The 22,309-nt window shown below is 37.0% G+C and overlaps 5 protein-coding genes across 5 annotated transcripts; all 5 read right to left on the reverse strand.

The window, feature by feature from the left end:
• Positions 1-400: 400 nt before the first annotated feature.
• MONOS_13237 (uncharacterized protein) lies at positions 401-8,589 on the reverse strand (the record flags this gene model as incomplete). Its single annotated transcript, XM_067865923.1, has 2 exons — positions 401-8,466; positions 8,538-8,589. 2 exons carry the CDS (start codon positions 8,587-8,589, stop codon positions 401-403), a joined length of 8,118 nt encoding a protein of 2,705 aa, XP_067731073.1.
• Positions 8,590-14,851: 6,262 nt separating this feature from the next.
• Positions 14,852-15,094, reverse strand: MONOS_17288 (uncharacterized protein; the record flags this gene model as incomplete). Its single annotated transcript, XM_067870193.1, has 1 exon — positions 14,852-15,094. The coding sequence occupies one exon, from the start codon at positions 15,092-15,094 to the stop codon at positions 14,852-14,854; it is 243 nt and encodes an 80-aa protein (XP_067731074.1).
• A 398-nt stretch (positions 15,095-15,492) lies between these two features.
• MONOS_10472 (uncharacterized protein) lies at positions 15,493-16,125 on the reverse strand (the record flags this gene model as incomplete). Its single annotated transcript, XM_067862925.1, has 1 exon — positions 15,493-16,125. One exon carries the CDS (start codon positions 16,123-16,125, stop codon positions 15,493-15,495), a length of 633 nt encoding a protein of 210 aa, XP_067731075.1.
• A 52-nt stretch (positions 16,126-16,177) lies between these two features.
• Positions 16,178-16,453, reverse strand: MONOS_10471 (uncharacterized protein; the record flags this gene model as incomplete). The annotated part of the gene is made up of 1 exon (XM_067862924.1): positions 16,178-16,453. The coding sequence occupies one exon, from the start codon at positions 16,451-16,453 to the stop codon at positions 16,178-16,180; it is 276 nt and encodes a 91-aa protein (XP_067731076.1).
• A 3,827-nt stretch (positions 16,454-20,280) lies between these two features.
• MONOS_10470 (uncharacterized protein) lies at positions 20,281-20,505 on the reverse strand (the record flags this gene model as incomplete). The annotated part of the gene is made up of 1 exon (XM_067862923.1): positions 20,281-20,505. One exon carries the CDS (start codon positions 20,503-20,505, stop codon positions 20,281-20,283), a length of 225 nt encoding a protein of 74 aa, XP_067731077.1.
• Between the last annotated feature and the right edge of the window lie 1,804 nt (positions 20,506-22,309).

A 22,309-nucleotide genomic window follows, 5' to 3' on the forward strand; every position in this document is an offset into this window, starting at 1 on the left:
ACTATTATGAACAAATTACAAAAGTGGTATGGAATTGTTGAGTCTTATGTTTTTGAATAAATGTTTGTGAATTCGGAAGGAAATATTGAGATATTGGAAAACGAAATGGTGATAAATCGAAAATTAAATGAAATTTTCAAAATGAAAAAAAGAGCAAAAGCGTTGAAAAGGTGGAAAGCAAAACGTGGACATTGAAACTTAAAACTTTAAGTCTATGATTGATCAGTATAATGGTGATGATTTGAAAATATTATTTCGATTCAATTGCCGTTCATATGACTTTTGTTTTTCTTTCTTTTTTTTCATATTTCACAGTCGAAGATTCATTTTTGATTTTGCAGCTCAGATGCTTCAACAAGCATGAGGCATTTCCTTTTTGTAATGAATGCAACACAGAATTTCAATTGAATGTTGTCGATAAAGTTGTTGTTTCGTTGCCTTTGCTTGACGATTCAAACGTAATGGCATCTGTTACTGTTAACATTACGCTTCCAGCGGGAAACAGCTTGATGAACTCTCTTTTCAGCTCATTTAGCGACAGCCTTTCTGAATAGTTCTCGCTCCAGCAAGATCTCATAACTTGACCCAATCTGGAGTCGTCTGCATTCCCCATGTTTGGCCTTTCTCCGTTGACAATCTTCCGTGCCGCTATCTCTGCTTCATACTCGCCAAATGGGATCTGAAGTGTTAAGCATTCCCACAGCATCATCCCAATCGAAAACGACACTGTCTTTTTTGTTGCAACTGCATTTCTGTTTGCCATCAGCTCTGGTGCCTTCCACCTCAGGCACTCCTTTCTGTAATCGTCATCATCCTCGAAGGCAGATGAAGGAGGAGGTGAGTCCCTGCCATTTCTGTTTGCTGTCGAGCAATCAGAGGTTGATGTGATAATGGTTGATGTTGATGAAATGGATGATGAATCTGAACTGTCATCAGAAGAACACTCTGAGTGCATCACGATGCAAATGACCATGTGTTCAGAGAATAATACAACGTGAGGACTCAGATTTGCAAGCGATTGAACTGGATTATCCATTTCATCAAACGAGTGGAGAGCAAGATTAGCCACCCAGAACAGGATTTGAGCAGCTGTTTGCTCCCTTTGTTGAAGACTCCCAATCGCCATCTCTTTCTTCTCATTCCTTCCATGCAACAGCATGAAAAGCGAATCCCTCAAGTCCACAATCAGCTTCTCATGAGGAGATGAACAGGCCATCGCATCTACCAGATTCGACATTGATGAGGTGGTTGGACACAGACTCTCTGATCGAACAAAAGTGGATTCTGTGTCTGAAGTGTCTGTGGTTGAAGTGGATGAAATGGATGGCGACGGAGTTCTCTTTCTTATCTCTTCTTCTTTCTCATCAACCTTCTCCAATGCCCATTCTGGAATCTTGTCTGAATCTCTTCCCAAGATATATTCAGTCGATCCACTCTCAGATAGAAGATGCTCCGATGACTCTGAATGTCCCAAGCTTTTCTCATACACCCTCTTCTTTATCCTCTCTTCATTACTCTTTTCTGCCTCTTTCTCTGCTCTTCTCCATTGCGCTTCAGGAGACATCTCCATCGTCACCATCTCAAACGCCTTCGGATCCTTCCTCACTGTGTCTTCCACAATCACTTCCAATTCTTCTGTTCTTCTCTTCTGTTTTCTCCATCGAACAACAAATATTACCAATGCAATTAAAAGTACGACTACAATTACAATGCACACAATCAATATCCATGAGAATTTCTCTTCTTTTCCTCCCTCAACAACCCTTTCGCCTCCATTTGCCTTGGGCACGCTTCTGTTCTTCAGAATGAAAGAAGCTGTTGAAGACGGAGAATTCAAGTCACCAAACAGAATTGATACAGAAACTTCTGCACTATCAGGGAGATCTGAGACAATTGATGAAAGAATGGATGAATGGGCTTCATTTTCAGATATGCTTTGATCTGTTTCAAGAGGGTACACATTGAGGAGGCTGGCATCTCCTTGAGTGATGGAAAGACGATATGACAAGTTGCAAGGAAGGAGAAGAGATCCATGAAATCGAAGCTCTGTCCAGCTTCCCAAGTCATTTGCTTCTACAGACTCAAGTGTTGGAATGAAGAAGGACGATTGCCTTCCTGCAGCCAACCCTTCCAGCTTGCATCCGTTATTCAGAATCCACAGAGATGAATTGTCTCTTGCGCCATCTCCTCCTTTCAAGCTTCCAATATTCAATGCAGCAGAGCCAAAGCAAATGATGTTTCTCCTGACTGAAGGGTATTTTTCTATCTTCGGGTTGTTGTTGAGCATCTCGCCTTTCAACATTGTGACATTGCATTCGTTCGCTGTCAATCCTCCGTTTGATGCATTGGCAATTGTTGTGTCTTTGATCATCGCTGAGCTCTTGTCCATGTCGACAACAGACCCATTCCACTGGCAGATATCTCCTAAATGTTCCTCATTCTCGTTTGTGTTCCGCGCAGCATTCGCCCCATCAAAAGTGCATGAAGCGATCTCAACCTGCTTTAATCCTGCGATACTGATGATACTCCCTTTTGCTGATGCTGATTTGCATTTCTCGAATGAACAGTCCTCCATTGCAACTTGAGATGATGGTGACTCTGCTGATAAACAGCATGGCCCAACAGAATTTCTGGTGATGTTGGAAAATAATGATTGTTTCAGTATCAGTTTTGATGAACTGAATTCGGCATTCACCACACATCCATTGGAAAGGGTTATTCCATCAAAAGTTAAGTTGCTCATTTCTGTGGAAGAGTCTTCGCATGCAATGAAAAGCAACGATTCTGCAGAAACAGATATATTAACGAATTCCAAGAGATAGCACCGAATGCTTGTTTTAACATCAGTTCTGTCTGACGAGAATGCAATCATATTGGCTTTTGATTGCACTTTGTTCATTTGCAATTTTTCGATTTGGCAATCTCTGCAGTCATGAAGAATCATGGATGAATCCTCGAAGAGGCAGAAAGCAACATGCATTTGATGGATGAGCAGCTTGGTGAGATTGTGCAAGTTCATTGCTCTTTTGGCATCCACATGAGTAATATTTGTGTTTGAGAAAGAACAATACTCTCCACCGATTGCAGTTAAACACGATGAGCAGATGTGGAGAGATGCAAAGCAGCATTCATTTATTGTCAATCTCCCACTTTCTAACTGGATAATCGAGCAGTTCAGGAGAGAGTCGGAATTCTGCGAAGATGCTTCTTGAGTGAACAATGCGTTTGTGACAGACAAGTTCCCGTCAATAACGCAGAGAAGGCACAAATGTTCTGAAGAAAAGGCATTCCCAAACAAGAACGTCAAATGCTCAATTGCCACTCTGGAAGAGCAAGCGAGAAGATGATTTGACTTCTTCTCGATTGCTGCATTCATCGCTATCACACCCTTTTCATTTTCTTGCTGCATTGATTTCATGGTCACATCTCTCAAACTTGCCTCTCCAGATACAGCGCACTCTTTGTCTATCAGCAAATTGCTGAAGACTGAAGGAATAACATGGTTCAGACCAGTATTCAACGAAGTGCATGGTCCGCTGGCTGCTCCGCACTGGCGTGAGTCTGTATTGTTTTCAGCTGTGGACGAGACAAATACAATCTCGTTCTGATACACAATCACAATTAGCAGCAGATCCTCCTCGTTCTCGAAGTGCTCGTCTGTGCAGCCCCAAATTGCGAGCTCCTTGACAAACGGAGGACGAAAATCGAGCTGGAATTGGGCTAGTCCGATTTGTGAATCGATCTTGCTGCACTTCACAAACAAGTCTCTTCCCCTGAATGCTCTGTTCTCCAAAAATGTGGAGTTCACAAACTTGAATGGAGCCAGCTCTTCTGTCTCTGCTGCTGAGCAGTCCAGATACATTGCACCTCCTCTTCCAGTTGTGGAACAGAAACAACCAGTTAAGTTCGAATAGCAGCACTCGAGCAATCCTCCTTCGTTCAACTTCATTATCACGCCTCCTCCTTTCTCGCTTGCGCTGCTTCCACAGCTCTTTATCGATGTGTTCAGGATGGAAACGGTAATTGTTTTGCTTGTGAGACATTGAACAATGGATGGATCTGAAGGAGTGCTCTGTTGCAGCGAGTGAAGAGTGCAGCACTTCAGTTGAATTGTGTAACCTTCTCCATCGTTTGCTCTGCATGCTTCTTGCTGTTGTTGAGCAGCAATAACACTTTTTCCAGTGAGCTCGATGTTGTTTGTTGTTGTGTTTGTCAAGGAAAGACTGCCAAGAGAAGATGTCATTGCAATGTGATGTGCACACTTCATTGATTCAAACGAACAAAAACTCAGCTCGCATGTTCCTGACAAGCAAACAACCACGCAATATGTGATTGTCTCTCCAATGACTCCAGAAAACTTGCAGCTGTCGAAAGCGAGGTTTCTGCCTGATGAGCAAATCAAATTGGAGTGGTGCCATTCTGCGCTGCAGCTACAGCAGATGCCAAGATTCAAGAAGCTGCATTCACCTGTGCTTGCAAGTGTCGAGCTACACACATCCTCAATTCCTGGCTTGGGGTTAATGGCTGGATTGAATTTCAGCAATGAATGATTCTCCACATTTTTTGATGTGACAACCATATTTGTCACATCAACCTCGCAGTCAACAAGCACCTCATCCATTGCAACCAATTTATTCAATGCTGAATCGGATTCATCGCTTGAAGAAGGAAAGTGCATTTGTCCATATTGCATCGTCATGCAAGGCTCTCCCTCACTTCCGCACCTTGAAACGTCCCAACCGTTGTTTTTGCTCAGACATATCTCAGAAGAAATGAATGGGATCAAGAAACGGAGGAGATCAAAATCTGTTTTTGTTGAGTCGCTTCCAATGAACAGATTATTGCTGGCTTCTGCATCAGAAATGGCAAATGCAAGTCTTTCTGCAGTTATTGATAAATTGAGATCAGACGAAATAACAAACAAATTCTTTCCCGCATGTGCGTTGCACATTTCGAAAGTTATATCCGCAAACAAAAAGGCATCTGATGCTGAGCAGTCAACAAACAGCGCTCCTCCTTTGCCTTTTGTTTCGCTTTCTGCGCAACATTTTGTGAATGTGCTGTTTTTGATCTTGAATGAGCCAGTTGAGCCAATCACTGCCTTCAATGCCCCTCCTTCATCGCTTTGTGTTCCTCTAATATCTGTTGCATTCCATTGGTCGCACTCTATATCCATTGATACAAGCGATGAGAACAATATTGCACAATTAGCATCATTATCTTCGCGAGTTATCTTTTCAAATGAACATCCAAAAAGAGTCAAAACGTTGTTGTTTGCATTGTCATTTTTTTGGTGTTTGTTTGTGGAAGGAATGACACAAATAAGGGGGTAACTGCCAATTACAGAGTTCATGATCTTCAAAGTGATAGCATCCGAAGGTGTATCTTCATTTGCTCTCGCTCCAATTGGTGCATGAGAGATGCAATCAGATTGCAGTGAGCAATGATCCATTTTGAGGATTCCTCCGCACAACTCAAACAGCTGAAAGCTCACCTGATCCACTTCGCCCTCCTGCATGCTGAGCAGACATTCAACCATTGAAAAGTTGCTTTCAGAAGACAAGAAAATCAGCGACAGGACATCGTTGTTGAATGATGATGGGATTGCAAGCATTGCCTGTTCGATCGAAGAATTTCCTGAAACAGTCAACACTTTTCCTGATAGAGTGCTCACAGCTTTCAGAAAAGATATTTTCATTTTCGAGTTGCTTGCCGACTTCACCTCAGCATTTTGCAAGCACATTTCGTTTCTGATTTCTGTTGAAGTGCTGATGGTTATTGCCTTCCCATTGATCTGAGCTAATCTCTGCATCCCATAATCCAGCGATGCACATGGGTAATCTGAAAACCCGCAAACAAATGTATTGGCTCCATTGCTGAGGCTTGCATAGAGGGTTTGTCCGACATCCTCCAGAAGCAGAACCAGAGGAACTGCATTTTCATGGTCCTCACCGTAATATCCTTGCAAGTTATTGAATGAACCATGGTCACACTGAGCTGCAAAAGGAAGAGATTCCATTGTGATGCTTGCTTTCAGATCTGGCGAGCAAACAAACAGATCGCTTCCATGTTTTGCTTTGTTTGGGCTTTCTGTTGCAAAGGATGGATCTGAAACAACAAATCCAGCATCTGAGTCAACAAGATCGAAAAATATCCCTCCACCAAACCCTTCAAGCATGTCTGAAGGTGCTTCGCAGCCATTGAAGGTGCACAGAGTGATTGACAATGAACGTGGACTCGACAGAGAACAAAACAATCCACCACCCCCGCTCCCATTTTCAGCAACAGCACAGCCATCAAATGAACAGTTCTCGATTGAAAGTTGGCGTTCATTTGCATTTCCAGTTGTGATGTCAAAGCACGATCCGTTTCCTTTTGAGCACGTAATTGTGAGAAAGGAAGTGTTTTTTGCTTCCAGTGTTTGAATTGAAGATATCTCAATCAGACTAGATTCATCCATGCTGCAGCTTTCAATCGAAGAATTGTGAATTGTGAGAAGTCTGCTGTCTGCTGCATAAATTAACCCTTTATTTCCTTTGACGGTGACTTTGTTCACACTTAAGAAATCAATTTCGCAGCTTGAGTGCGAGCCAGTGATTGATATGATTGGCTGAGAGACGCAAAGCATTCCGGGAATCAAAAAGTGTGCAAAGTTGATTGAACCTTCTGAAACCAATGCAAAGGAGTATTCGATAATCTCTGATGATTCGAGGTCTTCGGATATTGTCAGTGCGCAGTCAGTCATAAAGAGCTCTTCGTCTCTCACATCGAAAAGCGATGAAAAAGGTGCCAATGAGGTTGAAGAGAGGGTGAAGGTTATTGCTGCGAATGAACAATCCACACTTGTGGTTATGAGTCCTCCCGTTCCTTCTATCGGCCCAGTTCCTATCACTGTTATTGTTGACGGAAGATTACGTTCACCAACATCATATCCAACTTCATTGAGCGCAAGCTTCTCTTTCAATTCTATTTTTTGTGAGATTTTGATCTTCTTCTTCACTGAAGCCTGAACATCAAACGAATATGAAAGTGTTTCGCATGGGTACAATGGATGTCCGCAGCAAACGTTGTCACTTCCTGTCGAAGATACAAAAACAAAATCTCCGCGAGCTTTGAGGAATATTTCCAAGGGGATAATTGTATTTGGAACCCTCTTGTCTGAGCCCATCAGCAACTGCGGAGAGTCAGATTCCTGCCAAAACCCAAAACGAGGCAAAAGGATGCTTGCATTCAAGTTAGGAGAATGGACAAAGGCATTTTTGCCGAAGGCAGCATTGTTCGAAGAAGTGAATTGTGTGCCTGAGATATTGAAGATTGAGTTTTCATCTCTTAGATCCATCATCAATCCCCCTCCTTTCCCGTTCTTTCCTTCTTCAAAAGCTGCAGTGCAATGATCGAATCTTGTGTCAGCCACAGCGCAACTGAATCCTGCGCTGAGACAGATGAACAGCCCTCCGCCTCCTGTGTCATCTCCTTGAGTGCAACAAGTGTCAAATTCACAAGTGTCAAATGAAATACTACATGATTCCTCAAGTGCTTCACTGCAAACAACACTCATGCATCCTCCGTTCTGGTTGCTCACAATGTTGGAGAATGATGCATTCACAAGAGTGGACATCTTGCAGTCGTTAATTGCAACAGCACAACCTTGAGCAAATGCAAAACCAGACATCTTCACTGATCTCATATTCAGCTCTCCTTCATCGACTTGGAGAAGCGATTGTGTTGAAGGAAGATTTGAAGAGAGATCTTTTGTGAATGCACACAATTCCAGCTGCAATGTTCCAGAAGACACAGCATGTATTGCTGTTCTGTTGAAAACACACACAAAAGAAGTGTTGCCCACTTTCAAAAACCCGTTTGCAACATAAAACAAATCCACAGTTGTTGAGTTGGCAAGACACATAACTTTTGATTCGTTTGCAGCAACCCCAATGATTTCGATATGTTTCGAGTTGATCTCAATGTAGTTTTCAATGTAGTTTTCACTGAATAGCAATATGCTTTGATTCAACTGAGATCTCCACCTTGTCACTCCATATTCCACGGTTTTGCATTCAGATCCAATATTCCCACATGTGTTTATGTCACTTCCATCTTTGCTGATGCGAATTTCTGAGGGAGGAGATGGCAGCCAATCATCATGGGCTACGCCACGATCTCCGCATTCTTCTGCAAATCTGGCACAGATTACGACGTGCCTCGGTGCATTGGAAAGTGTGAAGCAGTGTTTTATTTCGTTCACAGCAGTATCAGCATCGTATCCTTTTCCGAGATATATATCTGCTGCATGTGTATCCTTCTGCACAGTATTGTTCTCAAACAGACAAAATTGAATGAGCAGAGATGTATTATGATCATTGTCAGAAATGTCCAGGCCTCCTGCTCCTAAGGGAGCAGAACCCCCAGATATTGAGCAATTCGATATTACAATATCTTGCTTGTTGTGTCGATAAAACACTGTACCTGCAAAGTTGTAATTTGACACACAATTTAACATTTCGCTATCGTAAATTGAACCACTTCCTCCATTGTACCATGCAGAAGCTCCACCATATGAAGCTGAACAATTGTGAAATTTGCATCCATTTATGTTAGTGAATCCATCATTAATATGGCCAATCCCACCACCAATAAGACTTTTTCCAGTACCATGGCAGTTTGAAAACAAGGAGTCATTCACATTGCAGTCAACTCCATAAATGAAAATGGCTCCTCCATAACTGAAGACTTCCTGATATGTACTTACACATTCGAAAAAGAAGCATTGATTTATTTTGAGTGAACTGTTTCCGCCAACTGTAATAGCTCCTCCATTTTCTGCAGTACAACCAGTGAAATTGCAATTGATGAACTCGATTTCACCTTCAGAAAATGATCCTGCGTTACTTGTGTAATTTCTGTTTGAGAGTGTGTTATCAGCGCGAATGAAGGTTGTATTGGATGAGAAGAAGCCTTTTCCAAAAGAGGCGCATATTATGGTTTCATAAAGTGGTGAAGTGCAATCACTGACAAAACAATTAGCCATTCCACTCATTTGATTGTGATTGCTGGTGTGTTTTGAAGAGCATAGAAAATGAGAGGAAATATTCAGAAATGTGCACATTGAAATGTCAACATCTTCAAAGCACCCATTTCCAATGAAAGGAGGGGAAGACACACAGATTGAGTTGAATGAGCTCTCCAACATCAATAAGCTTGCTTTTAATTGTCTTGCATGATCTGGTGAAGTGGTCAAAGAAGGAATCAAAGAGGCATCCATTTTGTGGATGAATGAAATATTCCGTGCAACAATCAGCCCACCACGAATGTGAAGAGGAGCAACTTTGCTGAAAGTCAGAAGACTTATGCTGCAAGCAACCAATTCGACTCTTGAATTGTCAGCGATGATCAAGGATGCATTGTTTTTTGATTGCAGTTTTTTGCAGTTGCAGATTGTGAAAGTTGAGTTCGTCAAAAAGAAAGAAGCAGCCATCATGAATTGCTGATTGTTTGGAATGTGTGAATGTTTTGCAGATTGTTTATCTTTGGAAGAGAAATCATTTTCATAAGAATTGCGATCAAAAGCGTGTTTTTCGATGTCTTCTTCTGGAAGTGAACAGGTACTTCTGGAAGCTTGAAATGGACTTGGTGATTCATTTGTTGTGTCATTTGATGTATGATGGTGATGAAAGAATAAATGAAGCTGGGATGAAGAAGTTTCTGTTTTTTGTTTGATTTCATTCGTGTTAATATGATTTGGGATAGGCTCGCAACTTTGAGCAGTTTCTCTACAACTCGTGTTTGGTTGGAATGATTGGATGTAAATGTGAATGACCAAGATTGATAACAAAACAAAAAAATGAACTACGTTCATTGCAATTAAAAAAATGTGAAGAAATATTAAGAACTTGGCAATGGACTTTTATTAGTCAAAAAAAAAAAATTTATGTACTAGGGTTATTTTTTTATTCGGATATTTTTTCATATGGGATCGAAAAAATTATAAAATTTTAATCTTATAATCGAATACTAATTTATGAACAAAAGAACATAATAATAAATATTGTTTATGGACTTTCTCTTGCTAATTTTTCTTTATTTTTCTTATTTTCTTTATCCTCAGAACTATCAATAAAAAAAAAAGCAATTTTCGCTGAATTTTCGTTTTCTCCGATTTTTCTACATCAAAAAGTTATTTTCAACTATTTCTTGAAAATCTTCATTTCCTTTCATTCCTTCTTTCATATTCTTCATGTTCTTGGCTAATTATAACTTAACGAAGTCGCTCAAATTTTGTTTTTAATAGGATTTTTTTTCATAATAGTCAATAATGTGATAAATTTAAAGAAGTCAGCTCCGAAAAATTGAGCAATCTTTTGTTTTCAGAAAAATACATTTTTTTTTCCAAAAAATTCCATAATATTGGTTTTTTTGTTTTATTATTATTAAAAATTTTTCAAAATGGAACCTATTTTCAAATGGAATGGGGGAAAAAATGATATTGAAATAACTATGGTAAATGTTTTTTATCGGGGAACTCGAATTTTTCAAAATTTTTATTATTAACGGACATAAAATAGTATAAGAATCTAAGCCTTTGTGACTTACTGACTTTTAATGATAAAAATTTCGATTCTGACTGACTTTTTCATTTTTTTGAGTCAAAGCAATATTTTTTTTATTTGGAATATATTTTATTCAGTTTGAAAATTTTTTCACTCATAATATTTTTTTGAATTTCAAATATCCAAATCATAACTTCATGGAAAAAAATTAATTTGAATATTTTGTTAATGATGGGAAATGACCAGATCAACAATTAGGGAATTTCCAAGTCAGTGACTTGTTGATCTTTTTGTGTCTCAGTCAAAAAAGTCATGTCAGGGCCCATCATTTTAAACAAGGATTCACTAATCAAAGAGTTTCAAGATGCACTAACAGATTCGAAAATTGTTTTATTGTTTTTTATCTTGCATTTTTTGTATAACATTTTTTTATTAGGCTATGAGTTATTTGAGAAAACTCGATGAATTAAAAAAATACGGATGCAACTTTTTGAATCTCACTCTGATGGAACGAAATGAAAAAGGAGCAGGTTTGCTTGTGAATATCTTTTATTTTGATTTACGATAAAAATCATTCAAAGTTTACAAACATCCTGTTAAAGAAAATGAGTTTTTAACAAAAGTCACATTGGAAGTTGTTAACGAAAAATTATGGATATCTTACATCCCATCAAACGAATGCGGAGCGCCAGTTAGGGAATATCACAAACAATACCTTTGTCCAAATGCAAGAGGAGATGCAGTTTGCGGTGTCAGTGGAAGAAAAAATTATGCTGGAATCAAAAATCATCATTGTTCAATTTTACTAACACAAAATATCACAAGTTTCAAACAATTTTCTTCTGTGATTAAAAATCGTGATGATCCAACAAAAAAATTTGATAATTCAATTAACTACACAAGCACAAATTTGGAATTTCTATTTGCGCAAATTGTGAGTCATTGCAACATTTCCATAGCTTCTGCATCGTCGAAAGAATTTAACAATTTCATAACTGCCTTAATAAAAATTTCTCAAGAAAATCCAGACAAACATCCCACAAAAATATTCCCATATTTAACTAGAAGAAAATTAAGCAGCTTGATTATTTTTCAAAGTGAAATCGCAAAAGAAAAGAGGGCGAAAGAATTATTCGGAAAATGCATTTGCGTAATGATGGATGGTGGAATAGTTGGAGGACAAAAATGTACCGTTGTTACAATTGCTCCTCTGTCACTAGAAACTACGACTTTTTTTTGGAAAGTTTATCCTCCTTGTTTCAATGCTAGTCACTATAGAAAATTAGCCTGGATCATAATAAAAGAATTGGAATCATTACATACAAGTGTTAGGTGTTTCTGTTCAGATGGTTTAAAACCTCAGAAAAAAGCACTGGAAAACTTCTCAACATCACTTGAAGAATATGAAGAATCTTTGCTATCAAAAATTAAAGTTGCTCCATTTTTTATTTATTGTTCTAACCATCTTTTAAATTTAGTCATAACAAAAGCTTTCACTAAAATTGATTTTCTTAGACAAATATTGAATGATCTTACATATTTTGCAAAATATGCCCATTCTTCGGCAATCAGAAAGTTACTAAAGCAAAAATGTCCTTCATTTGTTCAAACGAGATGGCTTTGTTTGTACCCAATTTGCTCATTTATAAGGAAAAACTGCGAGGACATTTTAAAACATTCGTTGATTTCTTCAGATAAAGTGTTAAATTCAGTATTGATGGAATTATTGTTATTTCCTATTCATAGGCTTCAACTTTTTTTGGAAAACGATCAAACAAAACTTGGTGAAATTTTCCCTATGATCCTTCAAACGATTGGAATTTTATATGGAATCAAATCCTTCCAAAGATTCAGATCTTCAAATTGGCAAAATGCAATTACTAATATTCTTGTTCTTATGCATAACCATTTTTTATTTGGAAAAACAGGTGAAATGATATCACTGGCACACGCTTTAACACCAGTTGGAATTCAAAAGTTCATTAGAAATGAATTTACAAATTCATTTATTGAAGCAAAACACGTAATAGAAGAATTGGATTCAAAAGGAGGAGCAGAACATCCTCTCCATTCAATCAGTGAGCATTCAAATTCGGAAAAAACAATTCTTCAACAAGGTCATATTAATGAAGACAATAGATTAGTTCGAATGAGATATTCCTCGTTTACACAACAAAAGGAAATTTCATCACACTCAGATTTTTTCAACTCAACAAATTCTTCTTTTTCATTTTCATTGCAATCAAATATATCCAATTGTTCTTCTTCCAGTTTGGATAAAAATCAACTTAGTGATATTTCTTCTCCTTTTCTAATTAATACTTTCTCTCCAATTTCTATGACACATAATTTCTATTTATCAAATGATAGTTTCAATCTTGCTTTGGAAAGGTTTCATTCATCTGTTAGAGATGAACAGGTCAGCTTTTTCACAATGTCTCAGAACCTCAATTGCTTTGATGATATGTTTGAAGATAAGAAACTTGATGACGTCTGTGCAGAAATTATCAAACTCCTTCGAATTGCAGATACAGTCGAAAAATGTGAAACACCACAGCAAGAAGAACCAAAAACAATGGAGGAATTTGAAAACGAATCGGATGATTTTGAAGAAGACCCTCTTGGAATTTTGTTGGCAGAAAGAGATTTGAAAGATCCTGATTTTCAAGCAGCTAATATTTTTGATTCAGTCATGAGATCTCCATCTTCATCTTCATCATCTTCATCATCATCATCTCCATCATTATCTTCGTCTTGTTCATCATATTTTTTAACATCATCATCAAGATCATCTGACTCATTTTCCGACACGAATGAATCTTCAAATGTTGCAATTGAATCGGAAGATGATGAAGTTGAATTGCTTTTTGCAAGCAAAGTTTTCGATATCATCTCACCATCTTCGACTGACAAAGAAGACGAAATGTGCCTCAATATATCTTCATGCATCACCTCAGATTGGTCCAATAGGATGGAAAGAAGGTTTGAAATATTAATAAACTCAGTTTTATTTAAAGAAGATCAAAAGCTGAAAGAGTTGTGTCTGAAGATATACCAAAGTGAGATGAGTGCATCGCCAAGTTCTGTTGTGGAAGATAATGCTCAAATCTATTATGTAAATTTATCTAAGAAAAGTTTCAATCACACCATATATTCGAATATTTGTTTTTCTTTTGTTTCATCACCGTGCAGCGAAGCAAGCTGTGAACGAATTTTCTCGAGGATGAAAAGAATAACTGGAGACAACAGACACTCTCTTTCATTCAACACTCTCAACGCATTGCTTTTAATTTAGTTTTTCTTTATTCATTTTTTGCAATTTTGTTCATCTAAGTATTTTTAGACACATTTCATTTAATGAAACTTTCAAATAAATCTCAATAAATAAGGAAAAAAAATACATTATCTTTTTCATAAGAACAATTATGAAATGAACACAATAAATAGAAATAACAATAAAACTATTTTCTTTGAACAATCCACTTCAATTTTAATCTCCTCCTCCTCCTCCTCCTTTTTCTCTTTTCTCTTCTTCTTCTTCCGATGCGAAGAAGAAAAAGGAGAGCAAACGAAGCAGCACATCTTCACTGGGTGTGGATGCTAACTCCTTCGTATATTTAGCAAAAGCTGTTGATTTCTCCATTGTTTTCCTCACTTCTTCTCTTCTGACAATCGAAGCATTGTCCACACAGAAACATGCAGATGTTGCTGAAGTCAGCAGAATTTACGTGGCTCTGCTGCCATTCGTGTTGTCCATTGCTAATTAATCAGAAGATGATGAAGTTTTGAATTCATCCTTTATGCAGATGTTTGATCAATCACACAAAACTCTCAGATATTATGCCGTATGGTGTTTGAGTGGTTGTAGCAATAATAATAACTCTTCTCTTTCTCCTTCTCCTTCTTCTTCTTCCTCCTCTTCTTCTTTCTCCTCTTCTTCCTCTTCCTCTTCCTCTTTCTCCAACAATCACCTCCTCCACCACAACTTCCCAGCCACTCGCACCGATCTCTTCGAAGCAGCAACAGACTTGTCCTTCAAATTCATCTCTCTCTCTTTCAAGTCCTTTGTGAAATCATGTCTCAGCTTCGTATTCTGGTTCCTCTTCTCCCTCTCCTCTTTCCTTTTAGCAGCTTTCCTCGTCGCCCCTCCCCTTCTCCCTTGTGATGTTGCATTCAATGATGAGATTTCATCTTCTTCAAAACAGCCAGAGAGTCTAGTCATCAACAAAGTGTTTGAATATCTCAAAACAATGGTCAATGTAGTGGTGGAAGATGCAGCTCAAGCTAATTCTTCCTCTTCTTCCTCATCTTCCCATGACAACTCCAATCCCCACCTCCCCCAGCTCCCTTCTATCTGCGCTGCCTCTTCCTCTCTCTCTCTCTCTCTCTTCCCTCTCTCTTCTTTCGTCCAGCTCCACATCTCCCACACTCTCCAGGGTTTTCTTCCTCCTCTCTTCACTTTGGCTGATATTCTTCCTTTTTGCAATGGCCTTATGCTTCTTTTCTTCCCCACCTCCATCGTTAATAACTTGAAATTCCTTCCTCATTCTGTTTCAGAAAATGCGTTTTTAACTGATGCTGATGATGATGAAGCTAATTTGCCATACAAATATAAAAAACTTTTTTTTTCTCCGTCTGCTGAGCCGGCAAAGATGAACATGTTGATTCAAGTCAGCTCTCCTCTTTCTCTCTGCAACAGCTTCTTTACCTTCATCGATGTTAAATCTGTTCTTTCTTTTTCTTCTCCTTCTAATTCCTTTTTGTCTTCTTCCTCCTCCTCCTCTTCTTCTTCTCACTCTTCTTCCTCTTCTTTTTCCTCCTCCTCTTCTTCTTCTAATTCTTCTTATTCTTTCCACTCAGCACAAAACAAACAACTTTCTTGCCCAACTTCTTCATCGAATTTGCCTTTTTCTTCAATTACTGTCAAATGATCAACTGATATTTTCTACTGCTCCACATCTTCAGTTATTTCAATTTGACTTTTCACTGAAGAAATACTCAAACACTCAAATTCTTTTCCTGCTGTAACATTCTTATTTCTCGCGTATTCCAATGTTGCACAACAGGCACGCAAAATGAAAGCTTTGTTCAGCATTTGTGAAAGGCTCCTCTCTGAAAAAATCTCTTTCCATTTCTCCGCCTTCACAAACCTCAGCCCACTCATCCCAAGCGCCTTTACAACCAGCAGCTCCATCGCGTCTTCCAGCTTCCCCTTGTTCTCTTTGATTCTCTCCACAAACTCTCTGTATGTTGTTGGATACACGCCTTTTGCCTCATTCCAATCGCCCTCCTCTCTTCCTCCATCTTCCTTTCCCTCTTTTTCTCCCTCTTTTTCTCCCTCTTTTTCTCCCTCTTTGCCTCCCCTTTCTCCTTCCTCTGCTTCTTCCCGCTCCTTCAGCACAACCAGCACAATCGCTGCTGGTGAGAGAGCCACATCCTCCATCCTCAGCCCCGCCACATCCAGACCCTTCTCCACAATCTCCCCCACTTCACACGCTGCAACCCCTCCCCACATCACTTCATCGTCCAGCTTCATATCCACATGCCTTGACTGAGGAGATAGCGACACCAGCCTCATTATTTCTGATGGCAGCAGCGAACGAACAAACAAATCGTTGATCGCTGTGAACTCATTCACATCTTCCTAAACTAAGATCAACTTGCTCCCCAACTTCTTTCTCACTGATGCTGCAAGTGAGTGGAGCGGCACCACCAGCGGAACTGAAAGCATCTCTGAAAGAACCACATCGTATGCACACACAACACCCCCATTCAGCACAGCCAGCTGTGAAGCGCCATATCCCTCGAAACGTCTGCAGCGCTCTCAGAAACGACTTCTTTTGATTAATATACTCCCCAGCTGCCTCTGGCACCACAATCCAAAGCCACTTCTCAATATCATCCATCTCTGCTGCAGACTAGTATGACGCCACAACCACAGAGGCATCCGAAGGGTCAATTACAGGCTCAGATGAAGATGACAATGTTTTATCATCTCCTGCCTCCTTTTTATCTTCGCTTCTCCGCCTCCAGAATGGGAAAGTTGATAAAGAATACAAAAGATGCTGAACAAAGAGACTTCTGCTTCACATAGGCAGCCAAATGAATCTTCTTTGAGAAAAGTTATATAACATGTTGGCAGCTCCTTATGAAATGCTAAGATAATATTTTCATTTGAAAAAAGATGTCGATTTGTTCAAAAAGCCGATCATTTTTGAGCTATGGAACAAGAAGGAGCTGAATTTCTTTGAACGATAAATTGAAACTAGCAGATGAAAAATGAAAATAAAAACAGATGGATTAGCGAAAACAATAAAGATTATTAAAGAAGATTGCGTCTCATAAAAGAGATATAAGTGCCATTTTGAATTGATAATAAAAGAGCATTTCTGCGGGAAAATGGACAAAACATTTAATTTTTTAATCAAAAATTCTTTTATTGTTCCACATGCTTTTGTTTTTGAATGTTGTCCAACAACAATAAGCAATGAAATGTTGAATTTTTCTCAATCTTAAATATCATAAAAAAAAGTATTCCAAGATTAGCAGTTTTTTCAAATGTTACACAACAAAGAAGTTTGTTTAAAAGAAAGAAAGCATTTAAAAAATCAGAATGAATTATCAAACGGATGAAATGAAAACAATGAAATAAAAACAAATTGTCAGTTTGTACAAAATGGCTAGAAATCAACAGTTTTAAGAAGTAAAAAGACAAAAATGTTAAAATTGAATATGATATAATGCTAATTTTGAATTCATATCACAGTATTAGCGAAGAGAAATCTTCTTTATATATTTTTCTCTCTATATTATGGTAATGGAATGATCATAATCTGTTGATCTTTTTTGATCAATTATCAATAAGTCAGTGACTGACTTGAAACAAAATTTCATCTTAAGTCACAAAGGCTTATAAGAATCATTTATTTATTAATTAGAATTTGAGATCATCATATTGTTTGATAAATAATAATCAAGGATTCTTTATATTTATGGGAAAGATCAATAAAATTTCATGTAATTTTTGAGTGCTGACCCTAAAAAGAAGAAACGGAACAAACCCGAAACCCAAGATTTGTTACGTTAACCCTAGAACCTAAACCAATCTGTTAATGGAGAGATTATTTTAGAATTTTAACCCAAATTATTAAAAAAATACTGGGTCAGATCAAAATGTTTTATTTGAAAAAAAGAAATTATGATGATTGATGATCTCAAATTTTTATTAATTTATAAATGATTCTTACACAATATTATTTCCATTTTTTATGCAGATTTTGAAAAATTCATGTTCCACTATCATCTCCTTTTACCATAACTATTTTATATAGAAAGTTGCTTGTGAAAAAGATCATATCAAAATTGTTTATCATCCTCAAACGATGATGCATCACCTCCATTTACAAATTCCATGTTTCGTCGTTATCCCTTGTTATATTCATAATAGTTAATTATTCATCTTTTGTATCATTTATCTTCTCATCTCGTTTTAAAAACTGTTATTTTTGAATAATTTAAAAAAGAGATATTTTTATATTTGTATAATTATTTATTGAATTTCAAACTATTTGTGCACAAGTTTGATCACACTCAAAAATTTAAATATTTTTGTTTAAATTTGGGACGAAATATTTTGGTTTATGAATTTTGTTCCATTCAACTCAAACAAATATTTTTCTCAATTTTAGAATCTTTCTGTATTTATTTGACATGGGAATGAAAGACTTATAATGATAATGTTGGAGAAAAAGTTTGGAACAAATCGTTGTTTCTTTCATAAATGAAAAAATTTTTATCCCATTTACAGATATCGCACAAAATACCGGACAAGATCGATTTCACAATAACCACAAGAGGAATAATTCTGACTATTTTCCTCAAAATATATCTCACCAATCCAAACTCACATGACATACAAGAATTTCAGGACAGCTTCATTTGTGCTCAGTAAAAATTAATTTTTGAGATCTCGGAGAAAAATGTATTTGTGTTTCTCCGAGGTTTTAATATTAAAATTTTTCTGAACATAAACAAGGAAGTTTTTTAAAGTTTTGTTTTTCAAATGAGTTTGGATTGGTGAGATATATTTTGTGGAAAATTTCCAGAATTATTCCTCTTGTGGTTATTGTGAAATCGATCTTGTCCGGTATTTTGTGCGATATCTGTATATTCACTAAACACATTATTGAATATCAAATATTCGACACCAAACGCATTAAATATATATTTGTAAACAGTCTTGTGTTAAAATTTTTGTATTTTTTGAACTTTTCAATGACCACGTTAAGTTATCATATACTTTGTTCTTCTATTCATCGAGATTATCTTGGTCATTTGAAATCTTTACATGATATTCAAATTGATTATTTAGTTTTTTTTATGAAAACAATAATCACTCATCAAATACAATAATTTCTTGTGATTTACTATCAAATGAGAAAAGTATTTTCATTTATAACAATGAGAAGAAGTTTTTTGAGATGTTGTTTTCTTATAATGATTCTTTCCTGATTGTCATTGTGAAACATTTCTCACATAAAAAATCAATTAATTAATTAGAATGTGTTAATAAAAAAAAAAAAAGTAAAAAAAAAAAAAAAAAAAAAAAAAAAAAAAAAAAAAAACGATTACATTGCACCGAGCAATAAAAATAATTTCTACAAAAAGATTCGGAAAAGTTTAACTTATTGGGTCCGAAAATTTTCATAGAAATCATCTTGAATTATTAAAAAAAAATGATTCATTTAGGCCTCTGCGACTCACTTTTTTTGAGTGCAATTTGTCGGTCGAGAAATTATTCATTTGTCGAAAATTTTGAAATGATTGTTTTTTACCTAATTTTGCAATTCATGAATATATCTGACTTTCCTTTTTTTCACTGTTTTTCTTTTTCTTTTTTCTTTTTCTTTTCTTTTTTCTTTTTCTTTTCTTTTTTTTAATGTTATTACCATAATAATAATATATTATGTATTTTGAAAACAAATAAGAAATTCATGAAAAAACTGGAGAAGATAGATGAAAGGAATCAAAAAGATTGTTATACAATATTAAATGCAATGGTTTGGAATGGAATTTTTTTTGATATCTTTGCTGCTGATGTGGATTTGATTCAAAGTGATAATTTTAACGTTGTTATTTAAAATGCTAGAAGAAATTTTTCTCATGAATAAGAATTGTTCTATTCATCATCATCTTCTTCTTCCTCTTCCATTTCACCAGTTCCTTTGCTTCCGCCCGCTTCAACATGGCCATCTTCCATTGACACTCAATTTCCATTTCGTACCACTTCATCAAAGCATCTCACATTACACTCCACAACTCCATCTTTCATATCGCAAGTGCCTTCTATCACTCTCTATCTCTCTCTCTCTCTTTCTCTTTCTCTCTCTCTCTCTCTCTCATCTCCAGTCCGCAGATCCCTCTTCTCCCAGCAGGTGCGCCGGATGATTCTTCTCCTCCGCTTTATGCGTGTTTTGGTGCAAGGCTCCATCCTCAGCCGCAAATTAGCCTCAAATTCGTCACCTCTTCTGTCTTCTGACGAACCCCGCTTAGTCACTGCCTCTCATTCGTCTATTCCCTTTTTGAGACCTCTGGCTGCAATTACACAGGAAAATAATAATTATAAAAGTTATGGTAATTATTTAAATTTTGCCGGCAGAAAAATTGTTTCTGGAAGGATGAAAAGATAAAGTTCGGGGAAATATTGGATGATTGAGCCACAATTCAAAGGAGTTTATGAAGGAGGCAATGAATTCAGATCAGCTTCCTCAAATAATACTGAAATCACTTCACTTTCATCACAATCAATGTCATCATCATCATCATCCTCATCGTCATCATCATCATCATCTTTTTCTTCTTCCTCTTCCTCCTTCTCCGGCTCCACCCCCTTCTCCACCCTTCTCAACCACTTCACCCGCTCTACTGGGATGTTGCTGTGGGGCGACTCATTTTTCATTAGACATTTTGCAACTGGCTTGTATTTGACAGTTGTTCCATGTTATTTGGATGAATGGGCGAATGGAAGGAAAAGAAAAGGAGAGAGAAAGAAGGAGGAAGAAAAGGAAGAGAAAGAGAGAGAGAAAGAGAAAGAGAAAGAGAAAGAGAAAGAGAAAGAGAAAGAGAAAGAGAGAGAAAGAGAAAGAGAAAGAAAAAGAAAAAGAGAAAGAGAAAGAGAGAGAAAGAGAAAGAGAAAGAGAAAGAGAAAGAAGGAAAAGAAAAAGAGAGTTATTTAGAGAAGAATCGCAATGTTATTTACAGAGTGCGTCTGATGCCTTTACCCTCATCATCATCATCATCACCATCATCTTCTTCTTCTTCCATCCCATTTGACAGCTCCTGGTTCCTCTGGCGTTTCCGCCCTCTTCAATCAGGAGACATTTCATCATCTTCTTCTTCTTCCTTATCCTCTTCCTCTTCTTCCTCCTCCTCTTCTTCCTCCTCCTCTTCTTCCTCCTCCTCATCCTCTTCCTCCTCTTCCTCTTCTTCCTTGTCTGATTTATCTCTTTCATCTGATTCCTCTTTGTCTTCCTCTTCTGCTCCTTCTGTAAATCATTCTTCTTCAATTCCAAATGAAATGGAGTTTTTGAATGACTTTTCTTCTTCTTCTTCTTCTTCATTCACATCTCCTCTTCCTTCTCTCAACAAGATTTCTAACAGTTCTTTCTCTTTCTTCCTTTCTCTTTCTCTTTTTCTTTTTTTATTTCTCCCACGCAATTCTTCCAACTCTCCTCTTCCTCCTCCTCTTCTTCCTCAAATCTTCCTTTCTCTTCATCTCAAACATTTCCTCAGCAAAATCTGAAGAAAATTAACTTTCGTATGCTTTACGATCGTTTTTGAAAAGAATTCTATTTCATTTTCATCATTTTCTTCAAAACAATAAAGAAAATGAAAAAAAAAATTTTTTTTCTTTTTTTTGTATTGTTTTCTGTGTGAAAGAAGGAGAAGAAAAAAAAATATAAGTTGAAATTACTAAAAATAAAATTTTCCAAACTCCTTTTTCGATTTTTTTTCATTTATTATTTCATCATCATCTTTTTCCTCTTCTTCTTCCATTTGTTTCTCTTTTTCTCACAGTTGTGCTTATTTCAAGCAGCATCAATGTGTCGAAGTGCATTTTTGAATAGCCGAAAAGACGTTGTGAGAAGAGGTTAACTCGCTTTTTGCTGAAATGACTGATCATGCACTGAAACTTCTGCATATTTCCCTTATTATTCTAAGGCGACAAAAAAGTGTGTTGTTATTTTTCTTATTTTATTTATTCGATTTTAAAACAAAAAAGCTGTCATATGGTTCGCTGCAAGTGTTCTTTGAGCAAACAGATCATAGCGTTCAACGTTTGTTGTTTTGCTAATTTGCGTCATTGTTCAAAAAATGACGGCTTCTTTTGTTTTTTCAGCCAATTTCCTTCCAATGCAAGAACCAGAACTAACTTTCACATTAGTTTTACAAAAGATGGTTGTAATGCTCATGAATGTATCACTTTGGTATATGATCATCGATGAGCGGAATGTGTCGTTGTCACAGATGTGCGTCATATCGCCAGCGCATTGAGTGATTTTGAAGCAGGCGATGAAGAAAGAATAGCTTGAGCAAAAAGACTTTATTGAAGAAGAGCCGGCAGAACTGGATTCTTCGAGAAAGAAAAAGAAAGTGAAAGATCCAAAAGGAAATGAAAGCGGAGCTGAGAACATTGAAGATTCAGAAGAAGACAGAAATCCAAAAGGAAAAAGTGACAAGTTTTCATCAAAAAGTTAAGTGAA

This window comes from Monocercomonoides exilis (genome assembly GCF_001643675.1).
Source record: "Monocercomonoides exilis strain PA203 chromosome Unknown scaffold12-1864167, whole genome shotgun sequence".
Taxonomy (NCBI): Eukaryota; Preaxostyla; order Oxymonadida; family Polymastigidae; genus Monocercomonoides; species Monocercomonoides exilis.